At 34.8% G+C, this 16,280-nt stretch overlaps 1 protein-coding gene across 2 annotated transcripts in view; it reads right to left on the minus strand.

The window, feature by feature from the left end:
• WWC2 (WW and C2 domain containing 2) overlaps positions 1-16,280 on the minus strand; it is a 252,848-nt gene that overhangs the window by 183,013 nt on the left and 53,555 nt on the right. The window contains exon 1 of one of the 2 annotated variants that reach the window (XM_074228914.1): positions 1-16,280. This exon is cut by the window's right edge and continues 19,587 nt beyond it. The exons of the other annotated variant lie outside the window; for it this stretch is intronic. Within the exon in view, the coding sequence (XP_074085015.1) occupies positions 1-47 (47 nt within the window). The 5' untranslated portion in view covers positions 48-16,280. 2 annotated transcript variants of the gene reach the window in all.

The raw sequence follows: 16,280 nt of genomic DNA on the forward strand, positions 1-16,280 counted from the left end.
CTTTTTCTTGGTGTTACTTCTGAAATATAGCACCTCATCTCATTCATCTGAAAATATACAACTAACTGTAATGCCTTTGTTGCTATGGAAATGAGATATGCTTATAGTGATGTTATCCCAGAATGCACCAGTTAGTGAGTGACCTGTAGAACTTGGATTTCTGGTGTAATGTCATATATGATCTAAATGATATTCTATATTACTAAAAATTGAAAAGGGAATTAACATAGGAAGATATGAAACTATATTCAAGGAGCAAACTCCATGAAAACTATAATGGATCAAATAGAAGATAATGGACTCCGAGACAACAAAGTCAGATGAAAATAAATAGAAGACAATGTAAGAGATAGCATAATTAGTGAAAAAAGAGATAAAATTTAAGAAACACTGGATTGACTGGAAGTAATGACTGAAAAAAATAAAGGGCTTAGACATCTGACTTCAAAAAATAACAGAAGAAAAATGCCCAGATAACTTAGACCTAGAAGGCAATTTGGAAAACAAAATTCAATGGGTTTTGCCTAAAAGAAACTCCAAATGAAAAATGAAGAGGATCATTGTGACCAAAATATGACCTTTCAGGTAATAGGAAAAAATAATGCAATAATTCCAAAAGAAAAAATTCAAGTACTTAAATGTCAGTCAGGCTCATTCATAATTAGCAATCTCCACTATAACGATGCAGAAAGCTTGAAATAAAAGGTCACAGATAGAGGCTTACAACAATGAATAACTTACCCAGCAAAATTGAGGGTAATCCTGGGGGCGGGGGATGGGGAGGCCAGGAGAGATGATTGGAAGAAAGGGAGGAAGGAAGGGAAAGGATATTTAATGAAACAGAAGACTTGCAAGAATTCACAATTAAGGGGAAGGCTAAGTGGGGCAGTGGATAGAGCACCAGCCCTGGAGTCAGGAGTACCTGAGTTAAATCTGACCTCAGAAACTTAATAGGTGGACTTGGGCAAGCCACTTAACCCCATTGCCTTGCAAAAAAACCTTAAAAAAAATTCCCGATGAAAAGACCACAGCTGTGTAGAAAATCTGAAATATCAACTCATAAGTCAAAAGAAACATTAAAAAAGTAATCATGAGTGAATATTTAAAGGGACTAAATAAGACTACATTCTATTATGGAAGGATAATTACATGTCCCTATCATCATCTGGGATCACAGGGGAAATCTAATTTGAAGAAGGCCTTAGAATGGTTGTTATGTTTTGATGATCTTAAATGGAAAAGATAATAGGAATACACTGAGGAATGGAGGAAGATTGGAGAAAATTATCTCAAATAATTGAAATGTGCAAAAAGTGAGGGCAAAGGGGAAACAGGACACTAGAACTTCATTCTTATCTGAATCTGTTAAAGGAGGGAAACACAGAGATACAAATAGACACATACTCACAGAGTTGAGTGCAGAAACCTTGACTCAACCAGAAAACAGGAGGGCAAAGGGGTGGAAATAGGGAGGGGTCAGTTCTAAGAAAAGCAAACTAAGGAGGATGGAGCTAGAAGAGAAGTTTAAAAGAAAAAAAGTATAAGAACTTATTGGTCTTTGAATGAAGAGAAGGCAGAGAGAGAAACTGACATAATGACCAACCATGATTCCAGAGAATTCATTTTGAAACACAATAGCTACCTGTTAGCGAGGAGATGGACATGGGATGTAGACTGATATGGGGGGGGGGGGTAGGGAGGAAACATGACCAATGTGTTTTGTTTGATTCTACATGTTGTCAATAGTAATAAAATTAAAACAAAGCAAAACAAAATAAGCAAAATAAATTATACCTCCTGGGAGTTTTTAGAAATGAAGACAAAATCAGGGACGTTGGTCACTTTGGAAAATGGGGACAGTGACACTGACCTCATTATTAATTCCTTATGGATCTATTCCATCTCAATTTATAGACTCCTGTCCAGAAGTTATGATAAAAAACTAAGAATGTGGACTACACTGTTCTCCTAGACAGTGATTCTCAACATCATTTTCCTACCATTCTATTAAAAAAAAAGATGAGCTTAAAGTTCACTGAAAAGTTGTTGGCATCAACAGGAAATTGAGCACTGTGAAAATGGGGTGTCCGGACCCAACAACACACACACATCATCCCTGATTAGAACCAATGTCAACCTATTCAAAATATATGCAAGATACTAGAAGTAATAAGGCTGGGCCCAATACCTGCACACTTTTGACCATCCATATTGCCAGATCACAGGCCTATAAGAGGAAGAGAATGAAGCAGGGACAGTGAACATCAAAAGAACACCAGTTTCAAGTGGATCCTGATGTATTTGGTGAATTCCAAGTATCAAAAGAATTTCAGTTGAAGTGAGAGTTCAGTATGAGAATAGGTATATTCTCACTACACATAAAAGATGTAGAATACCTGAGGAGCAATCCACAACATATAATTTGCTTATTCATGACATTCCATAAAAGACATGGAGAGTCTGCTTTATCTGTGATGGAAGACCTCAGAAACCATCTCAAAAAACGTGTAGTCAATGGCACAATCACAGCAGAAACTTGCACCTTCCCTCCCAAAATCAATCAAAAATACTTATTTAACCTATGTGTCAAACATTATGCTAGGAATTCAAGAACAAAAAGTGAAAAAATCTCTACTCTCAAGAGATTAACATTTTAATAGAGGCAACAAGAAGCACGTGTAAATTATTATATATAGAAAAAAGTTAATAAATACAAATATCTACAGGGGAAAGTATTAGGAGTTGGAAGAATCAGGAAAGACTTAATACAGAAGAATGTGTCTTCTCAAAGAAGATAGGTACCCTTAGGGATGCATTTCTGTTCTATACATCAACTAACCCCAAAGTCTTAATGTAGATTTAAGCTTTATGAGCTTAGGAGCTTAAAACTCCAGTCAAATTAGTCCATCAGTAAATATTTAATAAGTGCCTAAGTCCCAGGCCCTGTGCTAAGCATAAGGATACAAATATAAATGAAAACAAAGACAGTCCTTTCTCTCTAGGAATTTACAAGCTAATAAGGGGAAAATACACCAAAAGAAACTGAAAAGGAGGTGCACGGTATAACTGGTAGAAAATGTGGAGGAAAATCCATGCTTAGCCTCTTCTTTACATAGAGGCCCTGATGAGATGAGAGTACCAGGGTGGACTCATTCTTGGAAGAAAATGATTTTCCCAATGAATTTCCTGGCAAAGAAAGACATTATGGAGAGTTCCAAAAGAATAAAGAAGTACATGAAGATGTTTGGAATACCCAGTCTTCTGATAGAATAGAAGCTCTTTCAGAACAGAAATTATCTAATTCTTTTCCTTGTATCTCACAGCTGGAAGAGTGAAGATGTAATAAAGTGATGATCCCAGGATCACTTTATTAAGTCTTATTTTTTAAATAGATTAAATAAGTTTCTATGCTCCACATTTAAATAAGTAATTATTATTACTTATAATTATATAATATAATTTAAATAAGTAATACTATCAATGAACATAATGTGAGGGGGCAGTTAGGTGGTACAGTGAGGGAGCAGCTAGGTAGAGCAGTAAATAGAGCACTGACCCTGGAGTCAGGAGGACCAGAGTTCAAATTTGACCTCAAACACTTAGCTGTGTGACCTTAACTCCATTGCCTTGCAAAAAAATTTTTTTTTAAAAACCAAAATATGAATACTAACACCATTTACTAGGCCAGTGCTTCTCAAACTCTTGGACTCAGGATTCCCGTATATCCTTAAAAATTTTTTGATAACCTCAAAGAGCTTTTGTTTATGTGTATTATATCTGTTGATATTTATCATATTAAAGTTGATAAATTTTACATGTCTTAATAATTTTAAAAAAATAAATTCATTCCAAAACCCCCAAAAGTGTAGTAATAAGAATGACATTATTACATATTTTTTTTAGAAATGTCTGTAATATCTGGCTTAGTAGAAGATAATTGAAATCTCTCTATTGTTGTATTCAATCCATTGTTTTAGTTGAAGTACATGCAGAAAATTTGGTCTCACACGGGTATGTAGTTGGAAAAGAGTATTTTAGAAGGGTAATAACATCCTAGTATTATTAGGAAAATAGTTTTGATTCAAAGACTCTCTGAAAGGATCTGGGAGGGAAGGAGATGGAAAAGAATAGGTCACACTTTGAGAAGAGCTGTACTAGATTATTCCTTGAAACCAGATTTTACCTTTTACATATGATAGTAGCACTGATTACAAAATATAATCTCTTTCTTAAAGAGAGCTATTTTTCTAAAAGGGAAAAATGCCTGCCTGCCTAATAATCTCTTGTATCTTTTGTACTCAAGAAGGTAAAACAGAGTTTAAAGATGGTTTGAACAAGATCAGCTGACTGCAGAGCTGCAATTTCACAGACTTCTAGAATTTCTTATAACCTACTTTTTTTTAAAACTACTCAAGACAATAGGATTATATGATCAAGCCACTCTAAGCATTTGGTTTATAAAGGCTGTTCATTTTTAGCCATAGAACAGAGAAAAAAATTAGTGTATTCATAAATCTCCTTGGCTAGAAAATATTTTGTTTATTCTTCTTGTATTTACCTCAATGAGCTAGATGGCATATGACATATTTCAAAACACAAATCCTACCTAAAATAAATTACCTCTACAAGGCTTCCTTTTATCATTTCTCAGAAAATTCCTTATCTCCAGTGAGTTTAAAACTAAAGTTTACAACTAAAATCCTGAAAGCATCTTAAAAATAGACAAAACTTTAATGTACTCCCTCCTTTTTCACACTACAAATTTCATTTAAAGAAATCATCTTTTTTAAAAGTATTCATTGAAATCCAAAAAGAATTTAACAATTCTTTATCAGAGGTTACACAGCATAACCCACCTGAAAGAGTCCTTTCTACAAGATACCAAAAATTATTAAATCCACTTTTTCTTGAAGATCTTCAATGAGAGAGGAAACTCATTACTTTTCTAAGACAGTTCATTCTACTTTTCATGTTGATGGTCAGTCATTTTTCAGTCATGTCTAACTCTTTGTGATCCCATTTGGAGTTTTCTTGGCAAAGATATTGGAATTGTTTGCCATTTTCTTCTCCAGTTCATCTGACAGATGAGGAGACTGAGGCAAAGAGGATTAAGTGACTTGCTCAGAGTCACACAGATAAGTATCTAGGCCAGGTTTGAACTCAAGAAGATGAGGCTTCCTGACCTCAAGTCCAGCACTGCAATACCTAGCTGCCCTATTTCTGAACAATTCTAATTGTTAGTTGATGTTTCTTTTCATCAGACTGAATCTCTTTGTAATTCTCTCCATGACTTCAGTAGCAACAAACACAGGACTCTCCTCCACAAGAAAATACCATTATATTTATGAGGACATCACGGTAATGAGGAAGGTGCTAAGCTTGGAGTTGGAAAGACAGGCTTTTACTACATAAGTGATCCTGGACTTAGTTAATTTCTCTCCAACTCAGCTTATTCATCTGTCAAAGGAGGAAAATAGCAGCACCTTATTACCAGGATAATTGTGAAGATCAGTAAGATAACATACATAGCACTTTGCTAACATTAAGGCACATATTACATATTATGTTAGTGAGCTAGCCCTGTTAGTGAGCTAGCCTTCTGCAGGATAATTCCCAATTCTTTCTACCCTTCATGTGGAAGGGCTTTGACACCCTTCCCCATACTGGTCATAATTCAGGAGGACACATAATTCATGAAGGACACATTTCAAGCAAACATTTATGCCAGACAGTGCATTCTAATAACTAGGGTTTTACCTTTACTTCAAATGTTTTCTATATAAAGTACTGTTAGAGTTTAAGTATATATTAGAATCATTTTGATACTTTAATATTTCAAGTGCCCCAGTAAGGGGTCTGTGATCTCCTTAATGTGGGTATTCCCTCCAATAATATCACAATTTATTTAAATTTGCCCAGCCTGTGCAACTTTCATTTATGCCTTTCAATAAATTCAATACAGGATGGGGGGGAAGGGGGAGGGTGTATCCAACATCCTGGATTGAGGCTTTCTTCCTATTCTCATTGTATTAAAAAAAAAATCAATGGAGATCTTAAGTTAGGGATTGTCCATTTGTTGACATTTGACTAAACAACATAAACAACCATCATTTTTTTCTAACAATCAAAAATGGTAGACATGGGTTCCAAAGACTGGTAAGTATAGAGAACAATAAGACAGAAACCTCCTTAATGTCCATTTACATAGCCTTAATCTGGGTTGTGCACATTGCCTAGGGTTCCCTTGACTGTCTGTCAACCTGAACTAGATGTAATTTCTATGTAGAAAAATTAACTAATAGCCCAATGAAGTTTCTTCTCCTATGAGTATAAAAGGCAAGCTGATAATTATAAATTTAAGACATGATAATCAAGTACCCCACTACTCCACTCTCTTTGCATATATGTATGATGTATATGTAGATGTAGATAGATAGACACACAGACAGACAAAGAGAAAGAGGTTTTTCTGTTACAAGATTTCTGAACTGAGGTCAATGGGTTTCCAGTCTGTGAACTTAGATGGGGATATATTTATATACATTCCCTAATCTCTGACAGAAATTTAGAATTTCCTTTCAGTACAATTTTTTTATGAGAAAGGATTCAAAGATTTCCCCAGATAAGTAATGGAGTACAAGATATAAAAAAGATGAAGAACTGCCCTATTAGGATGCAAGTTTATTAAGGGCAGTTAAGCACATTAAAAGTTTTTTTTTCATTTATTTAAACATATTTGGAATAATCACAAATGCTAACTCTCAATTGAAAAATTTGTCTTTTGTCACTATACTGCTTATATATCAGACTAAAAATTGTCAACTTGAGGATTACCAGAAATAGCATCCATGTAGAAAATAATTGAGTCATATAGTCATGTTAAAAGGATAATGAAAGTTTTCTCCCATTTATAATCTTATAATCACAACACTTCAGAGTCAACTCTAATAAATCTATAATAGAAGCAAAGATGGAATACCACAAAACTTGTGCATTCATATCATCTAAGGGTAGAGGGATCGAAAAAGTATACAAGATATCACATTAACACAATAGATGTCAACAAATAAAACATCTTTCCAGTGTCCTCTTAAAATCTGTCTGTGTATCCCAATTCCCTGTATTATAGCATATGATATTGCATTACATTTATATATCCAAATATATTCAGCTATTCTCTTATATTGCACATAGAGACTTGTATTACGGTACTAGGTCTATAATTCCAAAGAGATCAGAGAAAGAAGAAAGGGATCTACATGTACAAAATATTTACAGCCAGATTTATTATTAAAAGAATTGGAAGGTAAGGGGGTATCCAGAAATTCAGACTAGTTTAATTAAGATATATAAACATAACAATATTATTGTACCATAAGAAATAAAAAAAGTGATAGTTTCAAAGAAATCTAGGATGAATTGTATGAATTGATGCAGTGAAGTGAGCAGAACCAGTAGAAAAAAAATCATACAACTGTGTTAAAAAAAACAACTTTTGAATTACTTAAGAACTCTCATCAATATAATAAACAATCACAATTTCAGAGGATCTATGGGCATTCTGCCTATCTCCTTACAAAATTGTTATAGATTCAAGCTGCAGAGAGACAGACAGACACAGACATCATTGAAAACACCCGATGTTGAAACCTGTTTTGTTTTACTATGCATATTTGTTTTTTAAAAAACAGGTTTCTTTCCTTTTAATCTCTCTCTCTTTTTTTTTTTGCAAGGCAAGGGGGTTAAATGGCTTTCCCAAGGCCACACAGCTAGGTAATTATTAAGTGTCTGAAGCCGAATTTGAACTCAGGTACTCCTGACTCCAGGGCCAGTGCTCTATCCACTGCGCAACCTAACTGCCCCCCTCTCTTCTTAATCTCTTCTTAACTTTCTTCAATATGACTTCCAACTTCAAAATTTAATTGAAATTATTTCTCCAAAGTTACCAATCATCTTTTAATTGCAAAAATTAATAACCTTTCCCAAATAGCCATCCTTCTTGACTTCTTTGAAGACTTTGATACTGTCCATCACCCTCTTCCCTTTGATAGTTTCTAGGTTTTCAAGACACTGTTCTCTCCTGCTTGTCTTCCTGCCTTTGCTGGATTTCCATATAAGTGAAGTCTACCAGCAAAGGTTATTCCTCAAGGCTCTGTCCTGGGACCTCTTATTTTCTCCTTCTATCCTACTTCATTTGGTAATGTCATCAGTTCCCATGGATCAATTATATCTATGTAGATACTCATCAGATCAATTTGTCCAATGCCAACCTTTCTTCACACTACCAGTCTTGCTTCTCCAACTGCCTTTTGGACATTTTAAACTGAATGTCCTGAAGTCAACTTCAAATCACCATATCTAAAAAAGAACTATCTTTGCCCCCAAACCTTCTCCTCTTCTGAAATTTCCTATTATTACTAAGAGGACCATCATGCTCTTAAGTACTGCAATTTGTCATCCTCAACTCTTCATTCTTTTACTTCCATATCCAATCAGTTGCTATGTCCTATCAGTTATACTTTTCTAATATCTTTTAATATGTCCCTTTCTCTCCTCTGAAACATTATCACCTGGGTGTGGACCATCACCAACTCATACCCAGACTATTGCTGTTGTCCTTGTGTTGGTCTCTGCCTAAAATCTCTCTACAATACAGACTATCCTCCACTCAGCTATAAAACCAATCTTCAGTTCCAACTACATCACATTCCCCCATCCCATTAATAAGTGAATCTATCTCCACGATCAAACAAAATTCTCTATCTTTTAAAGCCTTTCACGACTTGGTCCTTTTATACTTTGTAGTTTTCTTACATCTTACTCTCCCCTCTGTGTACTCTGTGATGCAGTGATATAGATCTCTTTGTTCTTCCTTAAAAGAGCATCCTAAATTCATCATTCAAATTTGTGCAGTTTCACTAGCTGTTTCCCCCATTCCAAGAATGTTCTCCCTCTTCATTCATCGATTTCCTTCAGATCCCAGTTAAAATTCCACCTTCTACAAGAATCCTTTCCTGGGGTGGCTAGGAGGCAGAGTGAATAGAGCACCAGCCTTGGAGTCAGGAGTACCTGGGTTCAAATCTGACCTCAGACACTAATTAACCTAGCCATGTGGCCTTGGGCAAGCCACTTAACCCCATTGCCTTGAAAAAAATCTTAAAAAAAAAGAACCCTTTCCTGATATCCTTTTAATTCCAGTGCCTTTTCTTTTTTCTCAATGGAAAAGGGGAGTTAGTTTGATAGAATTCCAACCCTGCCCCTCACCCTGGAAAAAGAGCTTATTAAAAAAAAATTTTTTAATATATACCAGAGAATAAAAGGAATGCCATAAGGAATCATAAGGAATCACTGACAAGCTGGATAGCTTTGAAAGTAGCATGTAAAATTTATTGTAAATGCTTTTTTAAAAAAAAAGCATAAAAATCTATTCTAGCATTAAAATGGAAGTGCTCAATTAATTTTTTAAGCTCAGAATTTTTTAAGTAAGAAAAAATTCACAGAAGAAAAAATGAAGAACATACAAATGGAGCAATTTTGTTGCTATTTTGTCTATGTATATACAGATATATGTACATACAAATATATATAATATGTGCATATATAACAGATGCACAATGTATGTATATATATCAGACTACTTAATAGAAGTTCAGTTTCTGACATAATCTTTCTTATTCTGAAAATTTTGATTACTTAGTTTGAAGTGAAAAAAGTTTTTTAATAGAAAAGGAAAAAATTGATGGACTTAAGTCTTTGAGGACAAAGGTTGTCTCAGTTTTCTCTTTGAGTCTCTGGCCAGCCCTGGACTTCCACTTGAATATCCTTTCTTCCCTCACCCCCCCCAACCCTAACTTCCAGCTTCCCTTTACCATGTTGTTTTCCCCTATTAAAATAGAAGGTCCAAAGGTAAGGACAATCTTTTTTTTTCTTTTATTGGTATGTGTAGTGCTTAGCATAGTACCTGCACACTGTTGATGTTTTAGAAAAACATATTTTTTTCCATTCTCTCTGTACCCACTGCATCTGGTTTGTTTAATTACCTTTTCATCTTTATCTTATTTATCTTTTTGTTGATATGATGTTAAAATAATAAGAGATTTTGTCTTTTTCTTTTTGTAAGACAATAAGTTCATTCTCTATAAATGTTAGTACAGAATTTTTAGGTACTCAAATATTTTAAATTTATATACTCTCCATTTAAATGGAACCTTTTAGCATAAAAACAATGGCTATGGTTTTTTTATGCTTTTGATTGTGTTTTATACAAGACCATAAATATAATTTATATCTTTCTAGAATTAGCAATAAGCATTAAAATTAGTGTCCATCCTTTTGGATGGTCCACAAAAAATATTTAAGCCATTCCATATCTCTTTTTTTAATCTGAATTGTCTATTTACTATTAAATTTGTCCTTTTTCACAACTTTACTAAATCAGAATGGAATACAGTATTTTCTTGTTTAAAAAATATTTATCTATTTTCAGCAAAATTTCTTTTTAATTTTGAGGTCCAAATTCTCCTTCTCAATTATATATATGAAATTATGGAAAACATTTTCATATTAGCCTTATTGCAAAAAAAGGCAAAAAAACAATACTGCAATTTGCACTCAGTTCACTCTGGAGATGGACTGCACTTTTTCATCAGGAATGCTTTGGGACTGTCTTCAATCATCATGTTGATCAAATTAATCAAGTATTTCAGAGTTCATCATTATTACAGTGTTATTATGCACAGGGATCTCTTGCATCTTCTCATTTAACTTTACATCAGTTCATAAAGATCTTGCCATGTATTTTTTTTCTGAAACCATCCCCCTTTGTCATTTCTTATAACACAGTTGTAGTCTATCATTATTATATTCCACATGTGCAGCCATTCCCCTAGTGATGGTCATCCCTTCAATTTCCAATTCATTACCACCAGAAAAAGAGATGATGCAATAAATATTTTTGTTCATATAACTCCTTTACATTTTTCTTTGATCATTTTGTGGTACAAATGGGGTGTTGCTGGGTCAAAGCATTTGCTCAGCATTATAGCCCTTTGGGTATAATTCCAAATTATTCTCTAGAATGGCTGGACCAGTTCACAGCACCAACAGTATATCATCTTTTTCAGTGCTGAAATTTTTTTTTCCTTTCATACCAGTGCTAAATATCTTGTGCCAAATTTAAAGTCAAAATACAATTTTACAAGGGATAAATTCTAATTGCAATTTGTTTCTTCCTAACTAGCTTCCTAACTAAAACAGTTAAATAACAAATAAAACTTAAAGAAACATGTAATTTTCTCACATAACATGGTCCTGTACTGAAAATTTTTTAACCTATTTTCCCTCATCCTCTCCAACATTTCTCTAAGAGTGATTTAGAATAATTTTTCATATGACTTAAAATGTCTGTTCATATTCTACCTGTTCATATTCTTTGAACATTTATTAATTGGAGAATGGCTTTTATTTTTATAAAGTTGACTCAGTTCCCTATATATTTCAGAATTGAGGCCTTTATCAGAAAAACTTGCATAAAATTTTTATATTACTTCGTTGTCTATGGTTACTTATAATAAAATGTCGTTTCCTAGATAATCTCATAAAATTAGATCTAATTTTGCTTTTGCTTTGTCTGAGAGCCTGACTACTGCCCCTGTCTTGTTTACTTCAATTGAAGAATATCTATTTTTACTGTGTGTCTTTATGTTTTAAGTGTCTCTTGTAAATAATGTACTGTTGGAGTCTGGTTTTAATTCATTCTGCTGTTCACTTCCATTTTATGGGTAAGCTCATCCCATTCACACTACTATCTATTATCTTCCATGTTCCTTTCTTCTGTTTATCTCTCTTCTTTAATCCAGTCCCTCTTCAAAAGATTATTTTGATTCTGACCAATGCCTCACTTAATAAATCCTCTCTTTTTTTCCATTCTCCTTTTCTTCCCATAACTCTTATCCCTTTTTTTCTTCCCATTTCTCTATTAGGCAAGATAGATTTCTATGCCCCACTGATTATGAATATATATTTTTCCCTCTGAACCAGTTCCAATAAGAATAAGGTACAAACATTGCCCACCACCTCCCCCGTTTCCCTCTACTATAAAAGTTCTTGAATTCCTCTTTTATGTAAGGTGTTCTGCCTCTCCCTTTCCCCTTCTCCTAAGGCATTCCTCTTTCTCAACCCTTTCATTTTTTTTTTTTTTGAGATCATTGTAAACTCCTTTGAATTGCCCTAATAGGGTCAGCTAAGTGGCACAGTGGATAGACCACCGACCCTGGAGTCAGGAGTACCTGAGTTCAAATCCAGCCTCAAGACACTTAATAATTACCTAGCTCTGTGGCCTTGGACAAGCCACTTAGCCCCATTGCCTTGCAAAAATAAATAAATAGATAGATAGATAGATAGATAGATAGATAGATAAATAAATAAATGATGAATGAATTGCCCTAATAGTGATAAAATTCTTAAGAGTTACATGTGTCATCTTCTCACATAGGAATGCAAAATTTAACTTTATTGAGCCCTTTTCGTGTTTACTTTTTTTTATGCTTCTCTATTTGAATGTCAGATTTTTTATTCAGTTCTGGTCATTAGAAATGCATTTAAGTCCTCAATTTCATTAAATATCCATTCTGTTGACCAGAATGATTTTACTAAGTTTTGATAGGTAAATTATTTTTGGTTATAAACCTAGTTCATTTCTCTTGTGGAATATCATATTCTAAGCCCACCACTTCTTAAATATAGAAGCTACTAAATCTTTTTAAATTCTAAGTGTGGTTCTATGATCTTTGCTTGTTTGTTTTTGGTTTTTGCAAGGCAATGGGTTTAAGTGACTTGTCCAAGGTCACACAACTAGGTATTTATTGTCTGAGGCTGGCTATGAACTCAGGTCCTCCTGACTCCAGGGCTGGTCCTCTAACCACTGCGCCACCTAGTTGCCCTAGGGTTCTATGATATTTGAAATGTTTTCCCCTAGCTGCTTGAAGTATTTTCTCCTTGACCTGGAAGCTCTGGAATTTGGTTATGATTTTCCTGGGAGTTTTCATTTTGGAATCTCTCAGGGGGTTATCAGCAGATCCTTTAAATCTCTATTTTACCATCGACTATTTACCTCAAGTTGAAGACTTGATTCTATTCCAGTTGAGATCTACAAAGTGGGGGGGGGCAGAAATTGACTGAAATTTTCCATGTTATATGGCATGAAGAGGTTAGACCCCCAAAATTCAAGGATGCCTCCATTGTCCATCCTGTGGCAATCTCAGGGGTATTTCTCTTTTAGTCATTGCTGAGAAGATTCTTGCCAGAGCTCTTCTCAATAGGCTGATCCTTTACCTGGAAGTTGGTCACCTTCCCGAGAGCAAGTATGGCTTCATAAAGGGCTGAGTAACAATCAATATGGTGTTTGCTGCCCACCAACTCCAGGGAAAATGTCAGGAACAGAACAGAAGTCTGTATACATTTGTAGATCTGATCAAGGCCTTTGATACTGGCAGTCATGAGCATTTATAGAAAATTATATCAAAATTTGGTTGCCCAGAGAGGTTCATCAATATTGAAAACCAGTTTCATGACAAGGTGTATACACAGGTTCTGGAAGGTGGACAATGTTCTCAAGATTTCCCAGTCACCAGTGGAGGAAAATAACAATGTGTCCTTATTCCCATACTTTTAAGCGTGATGTTTTCCATCACGTTATCAAGGTCACACAAGTGAACACAACAAGGTCAGCTACCACACTGATGGCAAATTCTTTAACATGAAAAAAAGCTACAAGCCAAAAACAAAGTGGAGGGAGTGTTCTTGGCTGTAGTTTGCAGATGATTGTGCACTCAATGAAGCCAAGATGCAACAAAGTATGGATTGATTCTATGCGGCTTGTGCTCATTTTGGTCTAACAATTAACCCAAAGAAAACAAAGGTGCTCCATCAGGCAGCACCACACCATCCATATGTGGAACCATCAATTGATTATATAGCAAATGGAGAAGTTTTGAGTACTGTGGACAAGTTCACTTACCTTGGCAGTGCAGTTTCCAAGGAGGTACACATTAACAATGAGGATAACATTCATATTGTCAGAGCTACTCAGTATTTTGGAGAGTCCAAAAGAAAGTATGGGGCGGAAGAAGTATTAGACTGACTATCAAGCTGAAAATCTACAGAGCCATTGTGCTAACCACATTGCTATATGCCTGTGAAACCTGGACAGTTAACCAGTGCCATGTCAGGAAACTGAATACTGAAGATCATCTGGTGGAAGATACCAGATGCTGAGGTCCTTTCTCAAGTCAAACTGCTTAGCATTCCGACATTACTACAGAGTGAAACTACAATAGGCTGGACATATTAGGATGTCAGATGTTTACTGGCCAAAAAAACTATTTTATGGAAAACTCACACAAGGCAAGTGCTCTCAAGGGGGTTAGAAGAAGCAATACCAAGACAACCTGAAGGTCTCACTGAAGAACTTTAGAACTGACTGTACAACATGGGAGGCAATGGCATAAGACTGCCCAACATAGTGTGCCCTCATTAGTTAGGGGGCTGTATTCTATGAGGAAGGCAAAAATTGAAGCAACTCAAAGGAAATGTAACATTCATAAGTTTAGACTATACCCCAGATGTTCATTCATACAGACTATTTGTACTCAACCTGTGGTAGAGCATTCTGAACTTGTATTGGTTTGATCAACCACAGTAGGGCACACTGTAATTTGTATCAAAAATATAGTTGTCATTTTGGTCATCTTTGATAATGAAGGACAAGAACCAACCAAATCAATTTTACTCTCTATTTCTAGAACATCAGGGCAGTTTTACATGATAATTTCTTGAAATATGATGTCTATGCTTTTTTTTTTAACTTAATCTTGGTTTTCAGGTAGTTCAATAATTCTTAAATTATCTCATCTATTTTCCAGGTCAGAAGTTATTCTGATGAGATAGTTCGCATTTTTTCTATTTTTTCACTCTTTGCATTGTATTTGCCCAGTTATAATTTTTAAATAATTTTCTTCATAGAGTTTTTGTACTTCTTTTTCCATTTCCTCAATTTTCTTCAGTGAATTTTTGTATCAATTTTTCCATTTGTCTTACTGTACTTTTTTTGGGGGGGGGCAAGACAATGCAGTTAAGTTACTTGCTCAGGTAAACAAAACTAGTAAATATCAAGTGTCTATAGTCAAATTTGAACTCAAGTCCTCATGATTCCAGGACCAATACTCTATCTACTGTACCACCTAGCTGCCCCCATCTATCTTTTTTTTTTATTTTTTAAATTTTTAAAATTTTTATTTTATATTTCCCCCAAATTCTCTCCCTCCCTTCCTCCCACTCCACTTCCCCTCTCATGGAAAAAACAAGTTATTTGATATAGAATAAAAATATGTAGCCATGAAAAATTATTATCACAATACTCACGATGTGAAAATAAACACCCCCCCAAAAAAGAGAAACTTCACAAAAAAATAAAGTTGTTTTTTTTTTTTTGCAAGGCAATGGGGTTAAATGATTTGCCCAAGGTCATACAGTTAGGTAATTATTAAGTGTCTGAAGTCAGTTCCTCCCAACTCCAGGGCTAGTGCTCTATCCACTGTGCCACCTAGCTGTCCCTAAAAAATAAAGGTGAAAAACAGTATTTTTCAATCTGTATTCAGCACCATCAACTCTATGGCTTGATTCTTTATCATAATAAGTCCTTCAGCTTTCCCTTGGTTCACAATATTGCTGAGAAAAGGTTGTCATTCACAGCTGATCACCCCACAACATTGCAGCTACTTTGTATATAGTACATTTCCCATTGCATCTGCTCATGTAAGTTTTTGCTGAAAGCATCCTGCTGATCATTCCTTATTAACAGAATAGCATTTCAATTTAACAACATACTACAATTTGTTTGGTCATTCCTCAACCAATGGGCATCCCCTCAAATCTTCAACTCCTTACCAACAGAAAAGAGCTGCTAAAAATATCCTTTTCCTTCCAGTTTTTCATCTCTTCTGAATAAAGACCTAGTAATGGCACTGCTAGTTCCAAATTACTCTATAGAATGATTCAATTCCACTAACAGTGCATTAATATCTCATTTTCCCTACATTCTTTCCAACATTTGTCATTTTCTCCCTCTGTCCTATTAGTCCATCTAAAAGGTATAAGGCATAGTTCAAACCCCCATTTCTCCTGTCAATCGTGAGTTAGAACATTATTTTTAAATGAGGTAAATGGATAGCATTGAGAAACTCAACTGAAAACTATTCATATTCTTTGATCACACATCATTT

This window comes from Macrotis lagotis, chromosome 3 (genome assembly GCF_037893015.1).
Source record: "Macrotis lagotis isolate mMagLag1 chromosome 3, bilby.v1.9.chrom.fasta, whole genome shotgun sequence".
In the NCBI taxonomy this organism is placed as follows: domain Eukaryota; kingdom Metazoa; phylum Chordata; class Mammalia; order Peramelemorphia; family Peramelidae; genus Macrotis; species Macrotis lagotis.